The 23,144-nt window shown below is 31.2% G+C and overlaps 1 protein-coding gene across 5 annotated transcripts in view; it reads right to left on the bottom strand.

Moving 5' to 3' along the window:
* Window positions 1–968: 968 nt before the first annotated feature.
* The window catches only part of ZNF280D (zinc finger protein 280D), a 235,065-nt gene continuing 212,889 nt past the window's right edge, over window positions 969–23,144 (bottom strand). For 3 of the 5 annotated variants that reach the window (XM_039865503.1, XM_039865505.1, XM_039865504.1), the window contains 3 exons: window positions 20,973–21,018; window positions 5,196–5,248; window positions 974–2,920 (listed from right to left, as the gene is read on the bottom strand). In XM_039865503.1, the coding sequence (XP_039721437.1) occupies window positions 2,299–2,920; window positions 5,196–5,248; window positions 20,973–21,018 (721 nt within the window). In that variant the 3' untranslated portion in view covers window positions 974–2,298. Of the gene's footprint in view, window positions 2,921–5,195; window positions 5,249–20,972; window positions 21,019–23,144 lie in introns of all 5 variants that reach the window. The other 2 variants (XM_039865502.1, XM_039865506.1) reach the window with 2 other exon arrangements.

The following is a 23,144-nucleotide window of genomic DNA, read 5'->3' as shown; positions in this document are numbered from 1 at the left end:
CACCTATAGCTGCTTTCATGCTAAATGGAAGACTTGAGTAATTGTGACCACATGGCCCACAATTAGTATCTGGCCCCAAACAGAAATTTCTAAGCTTGCAGACCACTGTTCGAAAGCACTGCTAATGCAAAGGTTTGGTTTGCATCCTGAATTGTTTGTTCCTGATCAGATATAAGGATATCATGTGAGAACATAAACCAATTATGTTACCAAGTACAATGTTTATTTCAACTACTTTTTTGTTTTCACTGCCAGACTTTCTCAATGAAGAACTTATAGTCTGGTGGAGCTTCCTCTTCTCATAGTGAAAAGGTATATACAGTTCATTGATTAGCTACTTTGAATGACAGTACTCTAAAGGTATATAGGGACAAGAGAAAGGACAACCCAAAGCTCAAAAGGGATTAATTAGTATCACTCGGAGACTTATTCTGGAACAGTGCTCTAGGGTTTTGTAGCATAGGCTTGGCGATTAATTGAATGAGATTCAGAAAGCGGTCCTTACACAGATTTTTTTCCTACTCCCTGCTCTTCTAAGATTTAAATTACTCCTGAAATTTTCTCTGCTATTGATTTATGTTTCAACAAGGCAAAGGGTGACAGCTAATATGTCCTTCTCTCCCTATTTTTTCTTGGGAGCAGGAAAGACAAAAATATTTGCACCCTCACCCCCAAATATTCAAGAAAATAAGTCAATAATATATTTTGCCCATTTAGCCTCTTTAATTTACCAAACAGATAAAAAACTATAATATTTCTCTTGAAATGAAAGAATTTATAAAGCAAATCTATTCTCTGTAAATATTAGCAGTATTTTCCCTGTACTTTTACTAATTTAAAATAAATCATGCATCAATTAAAGAATACAGAATGAAATCCTACCACTAACTTTAAAATGAAATTTCCTTGAACAAGAATAGTTTCTAAAGGCGCCAAAGGTAATCCGACTCAAGCAGTTTTCTGAAAAATAAAATTATTCAAGGACAGATTTTTATTGCAAATATTTACTCAAAAACTACTATATACAGCAGAATTTTAATAGCCATTTAAAACACTTAACATTCAGTGAAATAAAATTTAAGAATTCAAAGCACATGTTAAGAAGTAAAAATGTAGCGATTTAAATAAAAGTTTATTAGTACTTCAAAGCAAACTACCGTTATTCATATTATTCACTTCTAGATCTATTATTTTCTAGATGATAAAAAAACAACTGAAAAATCAATTTAGCAGCCATCTTATGGATAAATTAGACTAAATATCCCAAACCAATTTTTTACATCACTGCTTTAGGTCCCATTTGAAGTTTCTATTTTACAATTAAAGAAAAAGTCACTTAAACATCGCTGAATTCATGCCAGGACATGTTTTCAGTTTACTGCTTTACAGTATCTACATTATGCCATACTTTGGTTTGGTTTCCAGACCATTTTTATGGGTCTATTTCTAAAGATCATTAAAACAGTATTAAAAGCGTAATAGCTACAGGAGTTTCAACAATGGGTTTCTACTTTATACAACTAATACATCAAGGGATTTCTGCACAGCTTACACACTGACAAATAGCACAAATATAAATTTATATTTTAATAATTTCACTTTCACTGAAAGTTTAATTAAGGTAAGCTTACAGCCTGGCAGGCTAACACTTGTATGGAGGTACATAGATTCAAATATTCTGTTTACATGCTTCTGACAGTCTGGAATGTTATATTAAATCCAAAGTTAAGTTTATGTTCATCCAAATTCTCGTTAATTATTTAACACTCTAAGCATGCTCCATTTACCAATATCATACTTAAAATAAAGCCTTTATTAACAATGCCAATTAGACATTATTTTAAGTCAATTATTCCCAAAAGTTATGTGGTTTCCAAATCTCTTTTAAGTTAATTGAGAAGGCTATATAGGTAATATAGATTTTTAGCTTAGGATTGATGGAATTTTCAATGCTTTGTAAATATAAGTAATATTCTAATAATCAATTCATATTGGAAACCAAGTTCCATTTCTTTAAGGACTGTTAAAAGAAGCCTTTTCCATTGTGAACTTAACTTTCATTAAAATCCTACTCATGTTTTAAAACCTCCTGGAAATCCATTCTAATCATGCTATTATTGGTGAATTGATTTCTTTAATAACTTAGGTTGAACATACAGGTAAAGTGTATGAATGGCCTCCCTCACATTTTTCTATTTCTGAACTCTATCTATAACAGCACCACTGAGCTCACCTGATAGCACTGTTCCAAATGCTCTTATCGTTGGTACACTAAAACTTAGAATGACTTAACTAATTTCAACTTGTTTCTTTTTCATCTGCCAGGTCTACTGTTGTCTCTGTTGTGCTAGGGCTATTTCCTCCAGAAACATCATCTGTTTGATCAGACACTACTTCATCAGTCTTGGCTGAAGAATCACCACTGCCTTTCTGAAGAATCTCTGTGGCTTCATACTCAAGTACCTCTGATGGAGTTAAAGGTTCCAGATGAATACTGCCTTGCTCACTAACATCAGAACTAACAGATTCAGGTTCATCTCTTTTTCTCAAAAACTGATCAATTCTAACATCACCAGATGTTAACCGTAAATCCTTAATATTCTTTGAAGAAAACCTAGCTTTACTGGACTTGTGATCTTTAATCTCATCACATGAAATTATGTTTTCTGAACTCTGGCACATCTTCAATTCTGTTTCCTGACAAATGTGTTCTACTTGTTTTTCCTTTTCCACTTTATCTTCACCAATATTTGAATCATAACTGAAGATATTCTTTGAGCCAGTTTCCTTGTCTTCAAGACAGGTATCATTTTCCTTATGCGAAACTATTATACTTTCTTCACTTTTTGTTGCTGATGAGACTTCAAATGAATTTGCATCACATCCAATTTTCTCTTCCTCTGAAGCTTTATCTTGTTTACTGAAAAAAAAAAATAAACCCATTTATTATCAATTCCTTCATAATACAATGTTTTGAACATTATCAAAATATATACTCTAAAAAATTTTTTAAAGGTCAAGGCAAAAAAAAAAAAAAAGTCAAGGCAGACTTGCCCACCAAAAAAGAAAAATAAATCCAAAAATCCAGGTCCATATTATGATTTAGGAAGCAGCCATTTTCCTAGGCAAGAGAGTGAAAAACTATAGAATCACATATTTAAAAGTAGACCTGGGGAGTCTATCAACTGGTTTTAGTCCTAGTTATCATTTTCATCTGTTTACAGCCTTGCCTATTTTTAGTTAAAATTTATGCATTCTTATTAATTTCTGAGAGTGTTTTAAATAAGGAATGAATATATATGGAAAAAAACCTATTTTACCTTTATAATTTATATATCCTCTTATGGTTAGTGTGTCTTTCCTTATGCAAAATCAGGTATTTACAAACATTTCCCTAATTTTTGATAGCCTATTTTAAAAAAACGAAAAATACATGTAAATATACAACATGCATACATACATAGGTGTGTATGTTTGTATATGAGTGTGTATGTGTGTTTACTCTTACCTCAGTGTATTATCAGAAACTATTTTGTGAATAATAAAACATTAGAACAGAAGATTTTTAAGGAGATCTTTGGCCCCCTACCTAGATGCTTATTTTACCAAAAGTAAATTTAATAATTACATATATCTTATTTCTTACATTAATCCACCTGGAATTTAGACTTTTTCCTAATGAACTACCCAAATATTAAAGCAACATTATCAAATAGTTGTAATTTACTAAATTATATTCACATATTTATACTGTTTCTCGACAACGTATTTTGTTTTGATTTGTCTTCAGACGATTCTTGGGCCAGTACTACACAGTTTTAACGATTACAGATTAACAACGTACTTTATCATCTAATAGAGCAAACTGCCTGGACTACTTACTCCCTAAATTTAATCCTTTAAAATGTAAAAGATATTTGTACAAGGATGCTCATTAAGTTAATGTTTAAATAGTGCATGCAGAAACAACCTATTACCTAACAACAGAACAATAATTAAATTATGGTATTAAGAGAAAAGTATGAATCTTGAACTTTGTCAGTTTCCAAACCAAATCCCATTGGAATTTTCAACTAAGTGTTCATTAAACCCATAAATTAATTTGGAAAATAGCCTATCATGCAAGTTATTAATATATTTTCTATCTCAGTAAAATTTTTTCATTTAGATGTTATACATTTCTAATTTTTTTATTATTATGAAATAACTCTTTTGTCCATAATATTTTATAATCAATCACATATTACTGGTATAAAGTCTTAGCTCATTTTCTTGGATCTTATAGGTCAATTACATCATCTACAAAAAATAACATTTTCCTCATTTAAATTTGTATAATTATTAATTTTGTTCCGCTCTTCTTAGACTAACTACAATTTACAGAAAATGTTAAATAATACAAAAATGACAAGTCTGTTTTTTCTAAATTTTTAAATTTTAGTTAACGTTCCCTTCAGTGTTCTAGGAAAAATGCTAAGTGAAGAAAATGCTAGATAATTTCCAGTGAAGTCTAAGGAACACTTTCATAAGGCCTTATTCCATAATTTGCTTTTTAGGGGCAATAGATTAATTAATTTCATCAGATTAACAAGCAACCTACTGTAAAACAGACGGCATCAAGATAGAAATGGGAAAATTATTTAATTTAAAAGAAAAATAAAATTTATCTGGAAAAAAGTTCTAATTAGAATGTTGAAGTCTCTTTTATCAAGAAAGATTGTAAAATGTCTTATGTTCTTTAGTGTTCTGCTTAAGAATTAAATTTTTAAAAACCAATCCTTAAATTCTGAAACTTTTAGGTTGAAATGCCACCACAGAAGTAGCTTTAAAGCTTTTTGAAAATACTTAAAAAATGTATTTTAAAATTACCTATTTGCAATAATTGTCCCCATGTTTTAACTTGTGGCATCTTGAAATTGTTCTCATTTAATAGGGGCAGTTAAAATATGTTAACATTTTACTTACTAGTAAGTACTTTAAAAAATTCTATATGTATAAAAGTATTTCAAAACTAAGAATCTGTAGTATATTCTTCTTGAAATAAAATTTCAAAAATTTATTTTAATTAAAAGCCATTACTAAAAGCAACATTATATACATAAGTTTAAATAGTCCATTACCAATTAATTGAAATAACACAACTCAAGTGTCATTCAACTTGGATTTCAAGAGATTCAGTTTTTCCTCATATTTACCTTTCAGAATTTGATGTTTCTGTTTCTTCAGCCATATTAGGTCTTGCAATTTCCTGAAATGATTAATAATATTCTTCTTTTATATCCATGGATAAGATTAAAGCCAACTATTTTTTATTATACTAAACTTTCTGGATAAAAGGAATTTAAGTGTGCAATCTTATAAAGCAAAAGAACTAGAAAAACAATTTCTTAAAGTATATACTAGAATAATTCTCATAATCAAAAGTATGATTTAAAAAATTCTTTTTAAAGAAACTTACAAGAAGTTCTTCATACCAAAAGTTTCTGAATCAAGGTCACAAAAACAGTTATCCAGTTATAACATACCTGCTTTCTTTAAACTGTTTCAAATATGGGCCTTAAATACAATCACAGCTGAGCCCTGAATGACATGGGTTGAACTGTGCAGGTCTACCTATACACAGATTTTTGTCAATAAATATACAGTTGGCCCTCTGTGTCCCTGGGTTTTGCATCCAAGGATTCAACTGACCTTGGACTGAAAACAATATTTTCAACCTGCAGTTGGGAAGCTATCGATGCTAAGGGCCAACTGTATGCATTATTCTATGCCATTTTATATAAGAAACTTGAGTATCCATGAAGTCTAGTATCCATGTGGGTAGGGTCCTAGAACCAATCCCCTGCAAATACCTAGAGGCAACTGTGCTGCAGTTAGGTTTTTGGGAAGTCAAAAGTTACACGTGAATTTTCAACTGTGTGGAGTTCAATGCCCCATGTTGTTCAAGGGTCAATTGTACTTGAATTGAAAACCAGTAAAATACAACTTAAATCTGAACAAGTTGTATTCACAGTATTTTATAGAAACATATTAAGTACAGACACTTGAAAACATTTCTGAAATGAACACTTCATATATGGAGTCATGGTAACCCTTCTGCTGTCAAACTAAATAATACTGAATGACAGACAAATATTTCACTTATTTCAAATCATTTATGCATAGAAAAGAATACAGTAAAACCTCAGTAAGCCAGAGACCAGTTTATTACAACTGCAATTATTAGAATTGCCAACTATTGAGTACATATGATGCATGTAGTATGTCAAGAACTTTACATTCACTATCTCACTTAACTCTTATATTAGATATCATAAACACCATTTTTTTTTTAAGTGAGAAATAAGACTGCATGGGTTAAGTAGAGAACCCAAAGCAATACAATGATAAGTGGTGAAGATTCAAATCTAAGTCTAGCTCTTAACCATTATAGTGATTGACTCAAGTCTGTGAAATTGATAATGGTATTAATCACACACATTTATTTTCTCACTTTCCCAAAATGCTGCTAAAATGAAGGCAAAGAAATAAAACATTTTCACTCATAAAGACCAAGAAAACACCACAGCAGACTGTCAGATTTCAACAAATTTTTAGAAAGAAAGTGGCTAGAGGAGTGAAAATTGACTTCACAATGTGGAGGAAGGTACAATGAAATGTCTGAGTGGGGAGTGCAAGAAGAGAATCAATTTGCTCAAGGAACTTAAGAGATCTGGTATTTGGCGGAATTCAGTACAACAAACAGTACATAAAAGGTAAAAATGAAGCACAAGCACTGCTAGGAAATCTAAATGTTCTTTCTACAACTCACACAACAAGTACCTATCCTTTACTCTACCACAGAGGCTAAAGGTTTAACTCTGAACTGGAGACAATCTAAACTTGTGAACACCAGGAACAACGAAGGGAAGGCATGAGGTACTGAGAGAAAACAAAATATTTCAGTAAAAGTCCAAAACTGAGTAAAGGGATCCACAGTCCCTCTTCCTGTCTGGATCCCAGAATGCCAGCAACCAGAGGAATCAGTTTTCATCCCAACACCCCCAACTGGAATCTAGAAGAGTTTCTCTTTTGAGAAAATTACCAGCTCCAAAGAAAAGATTTCCCATAATGACTTTGAGAGCATCCTCCCTACTAAAGAATCAGTCAGCTGAGCACCTGATTTTCCTAAGTTGAAGTTTAAGCAACTCTCATGTAGTCTGTGTAGGTTGTAGAGTGCACTAATTCAGGAGGCAACCTTCACATAATAATTCATGCCAGCAGTTCTCCAGGTGTGGTTCACAGACACCTGGGAGCTCCAAGACACTTTCAGGAGGCACATGAGTTTAAAACAAAAGCGGTGGTGGATAAAAACCCTGCATCTTAAATCAAGGGAGTGGCACCAAACCAAAATAGTACTATAATCATTATATTCTTCATCAGCATACACCAACAGTAAAATTTATTTTATTATATATCAATCCTTGAGTTTATGTTCTTTTAACATTCTATGTGATGAAATATGATGGATACCTAGAGCACTATATTTGCATATTGAAAACACTGGGGTCGCTGATTGAGTTGTGAGCTGAACTTAGCCACACTTTTTTTCATTTAACATCACTTTTATTTTAAAGAATGACTGTAAAACTATGGGCATTTAGACTTGGTTATTTAGTAGATGTTTTTGTGAAAATTGACAAAGTGAGCCTATCACATCAAACAACTGACAGTACTTGCTGCCCATAGTAAAATTCAAGCAAAAGTTAAATTTTAGGAAAACTTGTATTTACCATCAATGAAATTAATAATCTTAATATTATGTAATGAAACATGTCAACAGTTGGAAGATTTAAGTAACTCGGTGATCCAATATTTTAAAAGTAATCAAGGCCTGACATAAAATCATCCATGGATAAAAGGTCCAATCAAAGCGTAAAAGAGAATAATGGATTTTAATGTACGAAGTACAAAAAGTTCAGTGATTCCACACTGCAACAAAACTTTCACTTGTCTACTTTTGATGTAATACCAAAGGAGAATAATCAGAATTATCTGAAAATATTATTAAAAGACTGTATGAGGCTTCACATTCTTCATATATTTCAACCAAAATAGTGTATCACAAATGACTGAATGTAGAAACAAAAGAATCCAGTTTTCTTCTATTTAACTAGACATTTAAAGTGATATGAAAAAGTGGAAAACAATGCCATTCTTCTAAGTTTGGTAAATAATTATTTCTCAGCAAAAAAAAATGTTCTTTATGTTAACATATGGGGGCTGTTATTGTTTTTAAGTAACTATTTTAAAAATTTCACAATTTTAATTTCTAATATGGTAAATATCGATAATTTTTTAGAGTACTAACGGGTATGTGTAAATAGTGCCCTCTGGAGTTCTGCAGTGCACAACCTGTATGGCTATGTAAAACAGCCTTATCTTCATCCAAAACCATATGGTTTTCAGTGAACCTATTAGTGCTTCATTCTTTACTGTTTATGAATAGCCAAAGATCACCAACCACACAACTGAAGACACCTTTTAACATCAGAAAGATCAAAAGCAACAAAAAGAAATAAAACAAGGAGCTTGGGGACATCGGAGACATTTCTAGAAACAAAAGGAAAAAATATATAATTAATACAAATTTAATGTCCCCAGAGAGGTATGAGATGTTATTACATCCATTAAACAAGAACGAAAACTGTGAAAACAGAACAAGTGAAGAACAAATAAAAAAAATTAAAGAACTCTTCAAAATTAAATATATGGCAACTAAAATAATTTTTAGAAAATATTTTTTAAAAGATTAAACTAAAAAGACAAAAAATGAAAGAAAAAAAGAAAATATCATACAATCGGAGGAGCTGATGTAGGAAGTACAATGTCAGATCAGCTGGAGTTTCCAAAAAGAGAACAGAGAAAATGACATTGACAGTTTACCAAAGAATACAAAAAAAACTTCTCCCAAACAGAAATATCCCAATTACAAAGGTTTGTCTAATGCCTACCATAATGAATGAAAAAAGGACAACAGGTGAACATATCACTGTGAATATTTCAAAACAGAAGAGATAATCATTAAATTGCCAGAAAGAACAAAATAACCTAAACACAAAGAAACTGGAGCAAGAATGGCATCAGTTACCAAAAACAATACTTTCAAAACTGCATTGTATATTGTTTTCAATACATTTCAGCTGCACTATCATTCAAGTAAACATAGCTTTAGATATACAAGGAGTGAAAAAAGATGTACCCCTTTGGAAATGCACGTTTCATCAAAATAAGGAGTAAATCAAGGAAAGAGAACTCATGGTTCAGAGATCAGGACATCCAACAAGAAAGTGACAAAGGAAAATCCTGATACAACAAAAAGGCTTTGTTAGTGACTAGTTTAAACTGAAGCACGTATCTACTTCCCATATTTGAAAACCATTATCCATAAAGATATATGTGCCCCACTGTTCACTGTAGCATGATTCACGGTGGCCAAGACATGAAATGACTGAAGTGTCCTTTGATAGAAGATTGGATAAAAAAGATATGGTACATATATATATATGATGGAATATTACTCAGCCATAAGATGAAATAACTGCTGTTTGTGACAACATGGATGGATAATAATATTATCATGCTAAGCGAAATAAATCACAGAAAATTTTGAGAATCATAATATTTCACTAATACGTGATACATAAAACTGAAAGCAACAAACAAGACAAACAAATGAACAAAAACTCATAGAGACAACAGTTTAGTGGTTACCAGAGAGAAAGAAAGGAAGGTAGATAAGGGTAAAAGGGGTCTCAGGAGATTTGACTCTGGGTGGTGAACACACATGCAATATACAGATGATATATTATGGAAGTGTACAGTTGAAATCTATATAATTTAACTAATATCATCCCAATAAATTTAATAACAAACAAATAAATTGAAGCAGGTCTGAGAAGAGCTCTCCAGACGCTCCAACAATTTTTTTGAGCGTGTGAACATTTGGAGAGAATACTTCTAAAACAGACAAAGCCCAACATTAAAAAATAAAAGCATAAGGTGCACATAAAACTAAACAAATGAATAAAAAAGATATATAACTCCAGAAATATAAAATGAGATAAAGAAAATCATAATACACTTCCTGGCTCAGAATAGTCTCAAAACCTGTGATGTAACTATACTGAAATTAGTGCTATGTCAAGCCATATTGGACCCTGAAGTAAAGGAAAATTGTACACCCTTATATACAAGTTTTTGAATATTTTTTGTTGTGATAAAATACATATAAAATTTACCAGCTTAACCATTTTTAACTGTACAGTTCAGTGGTATTCAATATTCACATTGTTGTATAACCATCACAACCACTATTCCCATAACATTTTTGATCCTGTAAAACTAACTGTACTCATCAAACAACTCCCTATTCTCCCTTCACCGCAGACCCTGGCAGCCACCACTGGACTATACTCTGTCTTTATGATTCTGACTACTCTGATATTTCATATAAGTGGGATCATACAGTATCTGTCTTTCTGTGACTGGTTTATTTCACTTAGCATAATGTCCTCAAGGTTCATCCATGCTGTAGCATATTGCAAATTTCCTTCCTTTTTAGGGGTAAATAATATTCCATTTTATGTATTTACTACATTTTGCTCATCCGTTTATCCACTGATGAACACTTAGGTTACTTCCATATTTTAGCTACTGTGAAACTAGCTGCTATAAAAATGGGTGTACAAGTATTATTTTTGAGTCCTTGCTTTAAATTTCTTTGGGTATATACGCAGACGTGGAATTGCTGGATCATATACATTTTTGACTGCCATGTTCTTTAAACTGCCATAGTGGCTGTCCCATTTTACATTTCTATCAACAGTACAAGAGTTCTAGTTTCTCTACATCCTCAAGCCTAATAGGTGAGGTGCATCTCATTATAGTTTTAATTTGCATTTCCCTAATGATTAGTGATTTTATTCATCTTTTCATGTGCTTATTGGCCATTTGTATACCTTCTCTAGAGAAATGTCTATTCAAGTCCTTTGCCCAGTTTTGAATCAGGTTTTGTTGTTGTTGAGTTTCAGGAGTTCCCTACATATACTAGATATTAACCTCGTAGCAGATATATGATTTGTAAGTATTTTCTCTCATTCTGTTGAGTTGCCCTTTTATTCTAATAGGGTGTTTTGATGTATAAAAATTTAAAATTTTCATTAAGTTCAATTTGTCTACTTTTCTTTTGTTACCTGTGCCTTTGATGTGATATGCAAGAAATCATTAACCAAATCCAATGTTATGAAGCTTTTTTCTGTTTTCTTCTAAGTGTTTTATTAGTTGAGGTCTTTGATCCATTTTGAGTTAATGTTTATACTGGTATCAAGTAAGGGTCCGAATTCATTCTTTTGCATGGGAATATCCAGTTTTCCCAGCGTCATCTGTTGAAAAGTTGGTCTCGGCCCCCTTGTCAAAAACCGTTTTGACCATACATGTAAGAGTTTATTTCTTGGCTTTCTGTTCTATTCCATTGGTCTATGTGTCTATTTATGCCAATACCACACTGTTTTGACTACTATAGCTTTGTATTAACTTTAGAAATCAGAAAGTGTGAGTACTCCAGCTTTGTTCTTTTTCAAAATTGTTTTGGTTATTTAAGGTCCATTGAGTTTCTGTATAAATGTAAGGATGAATTTTTCTATTTCTGCAAAACACATCCCACAAGTTTTAGTATGTTAGTTTTATTTTCATTCTTATCCAAGTATTTTCTAATTTTCTTTGTGATTTCTTCTTTGATCCACTGGTTGTTTTAAAGTATGTTGTTTAAGTTCCATAGTCTTGTGAATTTTCCAGTTTTCCTTTTGTTGTTGATCTTGAATTTCATCTCGAGGTGGTGAAAGGAAAGAGTCTGCATATGATCTTTTTAAATCTACTGAGACTTAATTTGTGGTTTAACATATGGTGTAGCCTAGAAAATGTCCCAGATGAACCTGAGAGGAATGTGTATTCTGATGTAGCTGGGTAGAGTGTTCTATGTCTGTTAGATCTAGTTGGTTTATTATGTTAAGTCTATTTCCTTACCTTTTGTCTGATTGTTCTACCTATTATTATTAGTTGGGTACCGATGTCTGCAACCTTTACTGTAGAGTAATATATTTTTCCCTTCAATTCTGTCAGTTTTTGCTTAATATATATTAGTGATCTGTCATTAGGTGCTTGAGTGTTTATATTTGTTATATCTTCTTACTGTACAGAAATTTTTATCAATATAAAAGTCCTTTTATTTTTCTCTTGGAAACTTTAATTTAATGTATATTTGGTCTGATATTAGTAAAGCCACCCTGCTATTTTGGTTACTATTTGTATAGAATATCTTTTTCATTCCCTCACTTTCAACTTATCTTTGGATCTCAAATGAGTCTCCTATAGACAGCACGTTGTTGGATCATGTGTTTTTATCCATTTTATCAATCTGTCTTTTAATTGGATTTAATCTATTACATTTAAGTTAATTGCTGATAAGAAGGGACTTAACTTCTGTCATTGTGCTATTTGTTTTCTATACGCCTTTGAGCTATTTTGACCCTCATTTCCTGGAATACTGCATTCTTTCGTATTTAGCTGATTTTTGTAGTGAAATATTTAAATTCCTTTCTCATTTGTCTTTCTGTATATTCTATAGCTATTTTCTTCACAGTTACCATGGGGATTACACTGAACATTCTAAAGTTATAACACTCTAATTTGAATTTGTACCAGCCTAACTTCAATAACAAAAAAACTCTGCTCCATTACAACTCTGTCCCCGCCCCTTTCAATTGTTGATGTCACAAAATTACAGCTTTATTCACTGTGTGTCTCAAAGCATAGACTAATAATTTTTTAAAATGCAAGTTTCCTAAATTATGTAGGAAACAAGATCTGGAGTTACAAACCAAAATTACAGTAAACTAGCTAATAATTTTTTTTCTTTAAATGTATTCATATCTTAACTCACATAGAAAACAAAAAGTACAGCTACAAACCATTGTTACAACAGTACTAGCTTTCATAACTGCCCACGTACTTAACTTTATTGAGATCTTTATTTCTTTCTCCATCCAGCTTTGAGTTAGTGTGTAGTGTCCTTTCATTTCAGCTTGCAATTTCTTCCTTGAGTATTTCTCACAGGGCAGGTCTAGTGATCACAAGCTCCTTCAGATTTTGCTTATGTGAGACTCTTAATTTCTCCTCCACTTTTGAAGTACAGACTTGCCAGATATAGGGTTCTTGAGGGTTTTGTGTTTTTTTTTTAACCACTCTCAATATACTGGCCCACTGCCTTCTGACCTCCAAAGTTTCTGATAAGAAATCTGAAAGTCTTATTTAGGATCCCTTATACGTGGTGATTCATTTCTCTATCGCTGCTTTCAAGATTCTCTCTTTACCTTTTGAAAGTCTGATTATAATGTGTCTTAGTATGGGTCTTTTTGATGTCATCTTACCTGAAGTTCATTATGTTTCTTGGATGTTTATTTTCATTTCTTTCATCAAACTTTGGGAAGTTTTCAGTCATTTCTTCAAATATCCTCTCTGCCCATTTCTCTCTCTCCTCCTTCTGGGACTCCCATGATGTGAAAATTCGTCTGCTTGATGGTGTCCCACAGCTCTCTTAGGCTCTGTTCATAGTTCTCTAATGTTTTCTTTCTGTTACTCAAACTCAATATTATTGCCATTGTTCTATCTTCAAGTTTGCTAATTCTTTCTTCTGTCTGATCAAATTTGCCTTTGAATCCTTCTAGTGAAGTTTTTATTTTCGGTTACTGTATTTTTCAACTCCAGAATTTTTTTTTTTTTTTTAGGACTTCTCTTTATTATGGCTTCCATTTTGTTCACAAATTGTTTTCTTGACTTTCCCCACATATTCCGTCAGTTCTTTAGGCATATTTAAGACAGTTGTTTTAACATCTTTGTCTAGTATATCTGTCATTTGGTCTTTTTCAGCAAGAGTTCATGCTGATTATTTCCTCTCTGAATGAATGGGCCATACTTGACTGTTTGTTTGCATGCCTTGTGATTTTTTGCTGAATACTAGACATTTGAATTTAATAATGTAGTAACTCTGAGAATTGGATTCTTCTTCCCAAGCGTTTGCTGTTATTTTTTATTCATTTTCCTATTGTTATAGGCTGCCTCTATCCAAAGCTGTAAACTTAAGGTCTTCTAAGGTTTTTTCTGAGTCTTTCCCTGAGTATATGCAATCACTTTCTAATTTCACCCATACATGCAGTTGTTTTTTAAGGTCCTAATCTTTAATGTCTGGCTCCAGAAAGGGGAAAAAGCAAAAAATAAAAGATAGGAGTGAGGAACACTGTCTTTTTAAATCCCCTGGAAGTCATTCCAGCTCTTTGTCTGTAACTCTGTGATAAGAAGTAACAATCAGTGATAAGAGCACAGGACTCCAATATTTGGAGGACATGGTCCTTTTTGCCCACCTTAGCTCCCATAGGCAGTGGGCAAGATGTTCCTGATGTTCCACATGCACAGCTTCCTGCCATGTTGCTAGGGGTGGGTGATGGGTAGCTGCTATTGTGTTAAATGCAATTTACTGCCTAAATCTTTCCCTGGAAGTTGCAAGCCTTCAGCAGAGTCTATAGAATTCCAAAATACGTACATCAGGAAGATTCTGCTGGTACAACTGTTGTCTAGTTGAGGAGAGAGATTTCTGGTGCTTCCTACTTTGCCATCTTCCCAGAATCCTAGGAAAAGGATACTACCCAGAAAGTAATTGAAAAATTGAAAAGTTGGTATACTGAACTCACAACAGTAGTTTAAGTTTAAATATTTTATTTCTACCAAAACCAGAATTTATTATCACTTTACTGGCTTTAATGGAATCAAACATCAATAATATTTTCAAAATCTAATTCTCTTTTTATTGTTTTCAATTTTAATAATTTTAAATTAACTTCAGCTTACTGAAACGTATTTTATAGGATGCTACTTTGCCTGGTATTATAATAAAGTCCTGAATACCACTTTGTTAACCAGTTTTAGAAGACTCAAATATAATACTTATTTTTATATTACAATTTATTGATATTGTATGTGTATCTAATTAAATTTTTAGCAATTTCAATTCTTCCAATTCATAAGCTTGGGCTGCCTTTCCATTTACTCGTGTCTTCTTCAATTTCTTTCATTAATGTCTTCTAGCTTTCAGTGTACAGATCTTTCATCTCTTTGGTTAAATTTACTCCTAAGTATTTTATTCTTTTTGATGCAATTGTAAATGGATGGTTTTCTTCATTTCTCTGTCTGATAGTGCATTATTAGTGTACAGAAATGCAATATTTTTATATATTGATTTTTGACTTTTAAAACACTTCAATTTTTAAAAACCATCATGATGAAATACAGAATTTTGTGATCATAACTTCTGTTCAAATTTTTCCAATATTTGAAACCATTTTTTAAGTTGCAAATATTTGATTCAGTTGTATTATTGCTTAAAAGTATGCATGGTGAACAAAATAAAGACGAGGATTCTTTGGAAAAAATGAGCTATTTACAATAAATCAACTCACCATTAGATCATTTTTAAAATGACCAATCTTTTGAAAATCTTTGCCCATTATTTGAAACAGATACTCTAAAATCTATCTCTTGTCCTTGGATGGGCCCATACTCCATTAAAATCATTTTTAGTTTATCAGAAGTAGGTGGCCATGATAAAAAAAAATTATTAAAATTTACTTCAAATGGCATCTTATTTTCTTGCTCACACTTAAGTTTAGTAGCTTCCAAAGTTTTTAATTTCTAATTTTGTTTTCATTGTTTTCTCACAATTAGAGGAAAATTATTTAACTCAGGATTTTATAATAATGTATTCTAGTAGTATCAAATAGAGACTTCATCATTTTAAGTACCTGGAATATTACTTTTTTCTAGCCAAATGTGTTACTGTCCTATATAATTCGATCAATTTCTACATGTGATTTTCTTCTGAACAATGCACCACTTGGCTTCTTAGGTGCTATATTTGTTTTTAAGAATTTTTAATATAAATTTCAAATATATTTTAATTAATACATTCAGTTAAATATAACATTAAATTAATTTATGAGTTAACAAAATTCATATAAATTACAATATTTATCAATGAGATATACATAAACATTTGATGAAAAATACAAAAACCAATGATTACAAACAACAAAAAATTACACACCAGGTTTCCAGACAAATTTGGTAAAAGAAAAGTAGTGAAAAAAATGTTTTCAATATAAAGAAGTGGAAAATAGTAAACTACAACTGTTTTAAGATAAGAAAGTATAAAATTTCCTGGTAAAATTATTTTTTCAGAAAATTTTGATATTTGGTCAAATTTCATGTGAAAAGTCAAATATATTAATTAAAAAATTCATATTACTTACCTTACTGCTCTTCATAACATTATAAAAATCACGCAAACATATATATGTAATTAAATAAAATTTGCCCTTTTACTTAGCAGTACTATGGATTGCAGCTATAGACAATGAAAACAACTTGTAAACTTCTCTCATGACTGAACAAGGACTGTTAGAAGAAATGGCAACGGAGAGATTTACCTGGTTGTGCCTGCAGCCACCACGTGTATGACTCAGGGTCATCTAAGCACAGGGTTGGATCTTGTCTTTAATTAAAATTTTGATACTGTGTTCATCATTGATTATTTGAATTAATTTTGATTGTTTAAAATAGTGAAAAAAATATTATTTATCTGATTGCTGAATTTTTGGAGCCCCCATAAATTCTGTACCAAAGATGTGTGCCTCACTTGCCTCACTCTAATTCCTTTCCTGGCTGGGACACTGGTGGGGGACAAAGGAAAACAGGGATGGTAGTCTAAAGAAAATTCTTAATTATAATAAGTCAGTCATGGTGTCAACAAAATGAAAAATCAAGAAAACAAAATACGGTTCTATTATTTAGAAATATAAAGATAAATATTAGATCAAATTAAATGGCTACCTCTTAACAATTTGATGGAAAAGGGCAGGGCAGATGAACAACTGTTTTTATGATAAACATTCTAGCACAACCTTTTAACTTCTTAATTTGATTAAAAAAAAATAATAATTTTACCAATACTGAGACTCTCAATTGTCTGAAAAAGTTACAAAGCAAAAGCAAAAAATAAACAAACATCTTAGAAATTGTTTATGGAGAATCAATCCCATGTAGTTTTATAGAAATATAAACTAGAGCTAATTTGCCATTTCATTAATGAAATAACAGGGAACCTCTAATCTGGATATGTATGTTGATGTTTAAATTGAGAGAAAAAAATTAAGAAAAAGATATAAAAACATCATAAAGTCATCCTGAAGGGACTCCTGTATATACCTACTATACCTGATATACTTGGAATATAGTAGTTATTCTTACTGGATTACAATTCTTTCATGTCTAATTGCCCTACTAAATTCTGACCACCTTGAGAATAGGGACATAATTTTACTAATCTTTGTTTCCCAATACAAAGATTCCTAGAACATGCTATCAAGTGTTCCCTAAAAGCTAAGGAAGGAAGCAAAGAAAGAGAAAGGCACCTGTACCTATCTCCTTCCTCTTATCTCCTACTTAATTATAATGAAATAACTAACCATCAGACTGGTTAAAGAAGAGTTGTGGTATACAGAGTTAGGAAATAAAAGGAGTGTACTGTTGCAGTGTATAAAATATACATAGTAGTAGAAAAGAGGAAATTTTAGAAGCCACTGTATAATAATGAAAGGAATTAATTTCCAAAAAGGAAATGTAAAACTATACAAATGAAAAAGTGATAACAGTAAAATTTTACTGGGGCAAGACAACATTCATTCCACTATAATGCATCTCATAAAAATCTTATTAACTCAAGCTATCTACCTTATCACATGTGTACTTAAATACTTGTGTCTACTCAAGGGACTATTCACATCACATATATATTTGAAAGAAATACCTGGGCCAAGAATGTTCAATATGTCTTTCCCATTCAATATGGCTTCCTTTAACTCTAGTTATGGACTGCTAAATTTTTAGCACAAGCTGTTTTTCTTTTAACAAAAAATAAACTTAAGAAATTTGGTTTATGTATGAAATGGTTGGTTTCACTTGACACAGACCAAACAGGGCAATAAATGGAAAGTAAGAGTTTGATGATTTATTCTAGTCAAGTATGAATGCCTCAGGAAACCAATGGATGATGTTATGAAATTATGGATTCATACATTTTCTTCATATTTATGGCTTTTCATATTTGGAAAAATGAGAGGCAAACTCTGTCACCCCCAAGGCACAGGAACTGACTATGGCTGGGGGACAGAAGGAAAAATTCCTATTTTCAAGACCCAGGGACACTGAGCCATCTTGAGTGAGGCTAAACGAAGACAACAAAGAATATCACCCCACTCCCCACCACCCACCACCCACCATCAGGCTAGCAAATATCAAATAACAAGCAACAGCACAACTGCTAGAAAAAAGGCAAGAATGGAGATATGGGGAGAGAGGGAAAGAGTGAGGGAGACGGAAAGGGAGAAGGAGAGGGAGACGGGGAGAGAAAGAGAGAGTAAGAGACACCTTCTGAGGCTCAGCCTCACAGGGAAAGAATAAAGCTGAGTGTGGAGCAATGACATTAAGAAAAAAACCTCTAGCAATATAACTCCCATCCCAAGCACAAATTAATACTTGAGAAATTGAACCTGGTGGTACACTGAGGGTAACCATAGCAATAAGAAAATAAAAATCCAGGTCAACTCAGTAAAACGTGGTCCCAATTAATGATATAACATAAAAAAAGGTATACCTATTTTCAGATATAAATACTTTTATTTCAGTCCTACATATAGTGTCTCACTTTCAAATAAACATTATACAATGCACAGAAAAGTGAGGGAGAAAAATGCGCTATCAGGAGAAAAAGCAATCTGCAGAACCAGACTCAGATATGACTCAGTTGTTGGAACCATCAGACAGAAAATTTTAAATTACTATGATTAATATGTTAAATGCTTTGGTAGAAAAAAAGGACAACATGCATGACCAGAATGGAAATTTTGGCAGAAGGTCAGAAATTGTAAGAATCAATGCAAATGCTAGAAAAACAAACAAACAAACAAACAAGCAAGCAAGCAAACAAACCATAATCACAGAGATGAAAAATGCCTTTGATGGGCGCATCAGCAGATCTGTCACAACTGAAAAATAAATCAGTAAAACTGAAAGATAGGTTAATAGGTCAACAGAAAGAAATTACCCAAATTGAAATACAAAGGAAAAAAAAGAGTATGGTGGTGGGAAGGTAGCATGGGGAGTGGAAACAGAACATAGCATCTAAGAACAGGGACTAACAAGTGATATAACACATGTGAAATTGGAACCTCAGAAATAGAAGATACAGAATAGCTCAGAGAACATCAATCAGCTTAAGTGCAATAAAAGAATACACAAAGAGATAAACATATAAATGAATGGAACAATCAGACTTAGACATATCATGTTGAAACTAATGAGGACTACAGACAAAGTAAAGATTAAATCTTGAGGGCAACCCCCCCAAATGACATATTATATATATACATAGAAACGAAGATAAAAATTACGGTTAAGAAATCTTGTCAGAAAATATGCATGCCAAAAGACAATAAAATGACTTTTTTAAACTGCTGAAGGAAATCAACAAAACTGTCAATGTAGAGTTCTATAGTTAGCCAAAAAATACCTTCCAAAAATGAAAAAAAAAATTTTTTTTAATTAAAACAGCATAGAAGAATTAATGATCAGTAATCTATAAAAAGATATATCAAAGGAAGTTATTTAGGCCAAAGGAATGTGATACTAGACAGAAAAGAAGAGGTACATAAATAATGCTGGAAATGGTAGTAATGAAGGTAAATGTAAAATTATTTTGAAAAGTGTTTAATTGCTCTAAAAAATAAGTGACTAAAGCAAAAACAGTAACACTGTATTGTATCATTATAACCTATGTAAAAGTAAAATATAAAAAAACTAGGAAAAAACCCCAAAACCATCAATATCAGGAATGAAAGAGGGTTATCACTGCAGAACCCACAGACATTTAAAAGAATGAAAAAATATTACAACTCTATGTAGACAAATTCAACATCTCAGATAAAATGTACCAATTTTTCAAAAACCACAAACTACCCCACTTCACTCAAGAATAAAATGCTAATCAAAATATCCTATGTCTATTACAGAAATGTATTTGTAGTTAAAAACCTTTCAAACAAAAGAAAACTTTCTCTGATATAATAGAAAGCTGCTTAGAAGAAGGCTACTATTTCTGCCTAGGATTCACTTACTCACTGTATAAGACAGAAATGCTATTTGAAATATAAATGTTGAACTTGCCTCACTTAATTATACTCAGAAAAAAACAAGCAATAGTAATATTTTAAAAACTGACATCAAGAAAGTACTAGAGCAAAATTATTTCTAACTTTTGAAGTTAGAAATTTCTCAACTATTAGACTGTCCAGTAAGTAACATTTATTTGATAATCTTGAGTGGTATATCTACAGAGCCTGTTTAAGACAGTTTAAAAAAAGTTACTATATATCCAAAATATTTCCATTTTAAAAATTAGTTAACTCTTTTGACAGTCTAAATCCCCAGAAAATTAAAAAATCTGGAAAGAGTAATTTTCCAATGTACCAAATGTTTGAAGTTCTACTGATTTCACATTTTTTAAATCATAAACTTATTTTCATTAAACTAAAATAACAGGCAATGAAGTATATGATGTCTTTGTCAAAAAAAAGGACTCACCTTACAATTTTACTTAGGGTTAGATATTTTTGTTATCAAATGAAAACAAAATCTCAGTTCTTTCTTCCTGATAACATGCCAATAATTGTTACTAATGTACAAACATTGAATTAAAATGTTTTAAAAACTATGTCGACAATACTTTCCAATGTATAAACCTTTGAGTTATAAAATAAAACAAAATTTACCTCAGACACATGTTCTTGTTCTTTAGCAGGAGCTTCATTTTTTAATCTTAAAAACAAAATAAGTATTGAATATTTTATAATTAAAATGGAAAAATCTGACAGTTCATTTTGCAAGCTTAAAATAATTAAAATGTAAATCTAAACTTATGTACATTTTATACTATAATAGTAAATGAGCTCTGTAAATATTTTAAGAAAAACATAAAATACATGAGAATAGCAGATTCAGTGAATGTGCTAAATAAATGAATAGACACGTGTTTTCTAAAAAAACGAGAGCACTTAAGATGGGAAAGAGAGGAGGGAGTTTGGGGAGCTGGGAGAAAGGGGTGAAGGGTTAAAGAAGTACAAATTAGTAGCTGATAGATGGTCATGGGGATGGGGAGCAGGGCATAGCGAATGCAGTTAAGTATTAATGTAATGGCTAGGTGTTCGGCCAGAGGAGAGAAAGAGCAATTATGGGGATCGTTTTATAAACTATATAAATGTCTAACCAATTTACTGTATACTTGAAACTAATAAAAAAATTAAATTAAATAAAAGAAATGTTCTCTATGCTGAGCACAATTTAAAGTAAAAGCTATAACATAATAAAACAGTTTCAAAAAAAGAATTATTTAAAACATAAAAGAAGACTATGTGGTTAATATATATAATATACATCAGCATTGACTATTATAGGACTTAAAAAGTGAGAGAAGATATTTTGTCTATTGTGAAATTCAGTATGATGTTATTTCAATATATATTATAATTAACTTACTCTAGAGGTGATAAAATCACAGATAACTTAGAATTTTGGAGAATATATTCTCTTAAAAACCTTTATAAGCATAGCTCAAATATTAACTATAAATCTTTTAAATTTATTTCTAAAAATATACTAATTGTAACTTATTACATTAACGAAGGCACATGCCATCTATAAAATTTCTTTAAATAATCAATATAAAAGCTAGCTTTTCCAAAAGATTTTTGTTGTAGAAACTGTTGATGACTAAATATTATTTGCTGATATTATATATTAAACTCAATTTTAATCTGCATAATTAGGGTAGTTATCTGATCTGAAATGACATTAATACAGAGCTAAGTGCTTTACAACTTTATGAAAGTTTAACAGCTAAACTTAAATATTAAAACATTTAACATAAGCAACAACTATGTGAACTTAAATTTCATGGACATAAATGAAGGCATGTAGTAGTATAGATATATCAACCATGCTAAGACTTACTCTCATAGTTAGTATTTGAAATACAGAATTGGGAAACAGACCTCTTGTTTATCCATTCTCTAAGGGTAAATTTAAAAAATTAGGACTACTAAATGCTAATGCCTTTCTAGATATTAATAATAATTTAACTGTGTAAAATTATTTATCTATATTTTAGTTATTCATGAACTTGCAAACAATTTAAAATAGAGCATGTCTTTTTTTGTAGAAGCTCTATATTCGTAGTATACTACGATAATTAGAACTAATTTACTACAATTTAAACAAATAAAATTTGCACAAAAAATTAACAAAATGCACAAATGTCAAGCATTTGGGAGTTAAAGAATTTGTAAGTCTCTCAAGTATTTAATAGTGAACAATAATATTAATAAAGATGAAATAGCAAATGTACAGCACTTCACTGATTTAATGATTTCATATGGGAAAATAATAGTTTTAAGAGCAACATGTATATAGTAGTAAGAAAACATGAAAATTATTTTGATATGAAAAACAGATACTGAATGAAGTTTTTATTTTTATTTTTAAGCATTTAATAATCTTAAACTCAAAAATTGAAAAACTGAAACAAATTGGTCACAAAGTAGTTTAAAAATATTTTATAAAAGGATTTTCCTTTTCAGCCTACCATTGAAAATGTAAGACCTTATAAATCAAAGCCCTTATATTCTTATAAAAGAAATATTGTCATGCTAACCATTTTCACATATGACTATTCTAATAAATTGATTTTATGCAGCAATTAAAATGAAAGTTATTAAGCATATGTTACTATTATTGAATTTCAATCGGGCAAATTGAGTCCTTATAATATCACTGCCGGGGGGGTTGGTGACATTCTTCATTTTACTGGCTAAGACATTGGTAAGTGAGAACAGAATAAGTTATTGGGATAACAGCATTAAGAGGCCTATCATCCCAATCTCATTTGG

This window comes from Pteropus medius, unplaced genomic scaffold, assembly GCF_902729225.1.
Source record: "Pteropus medius unplaced genomic scaffold, Ma_sr-lr_union100, whole genome shotgun sequence".
NCBI classification, from domain to species: domain Eukaryota; kingdom Metazoa; phylum Chordata; class Mammalia; order Chiroptera; family Pteropodidae; genus Pteropus; species Pteropus medius.
Note: the sequence above shows the minus strand (reverse complement) of the source record. Positions and strands in the feature narration are given on the sequence as shown.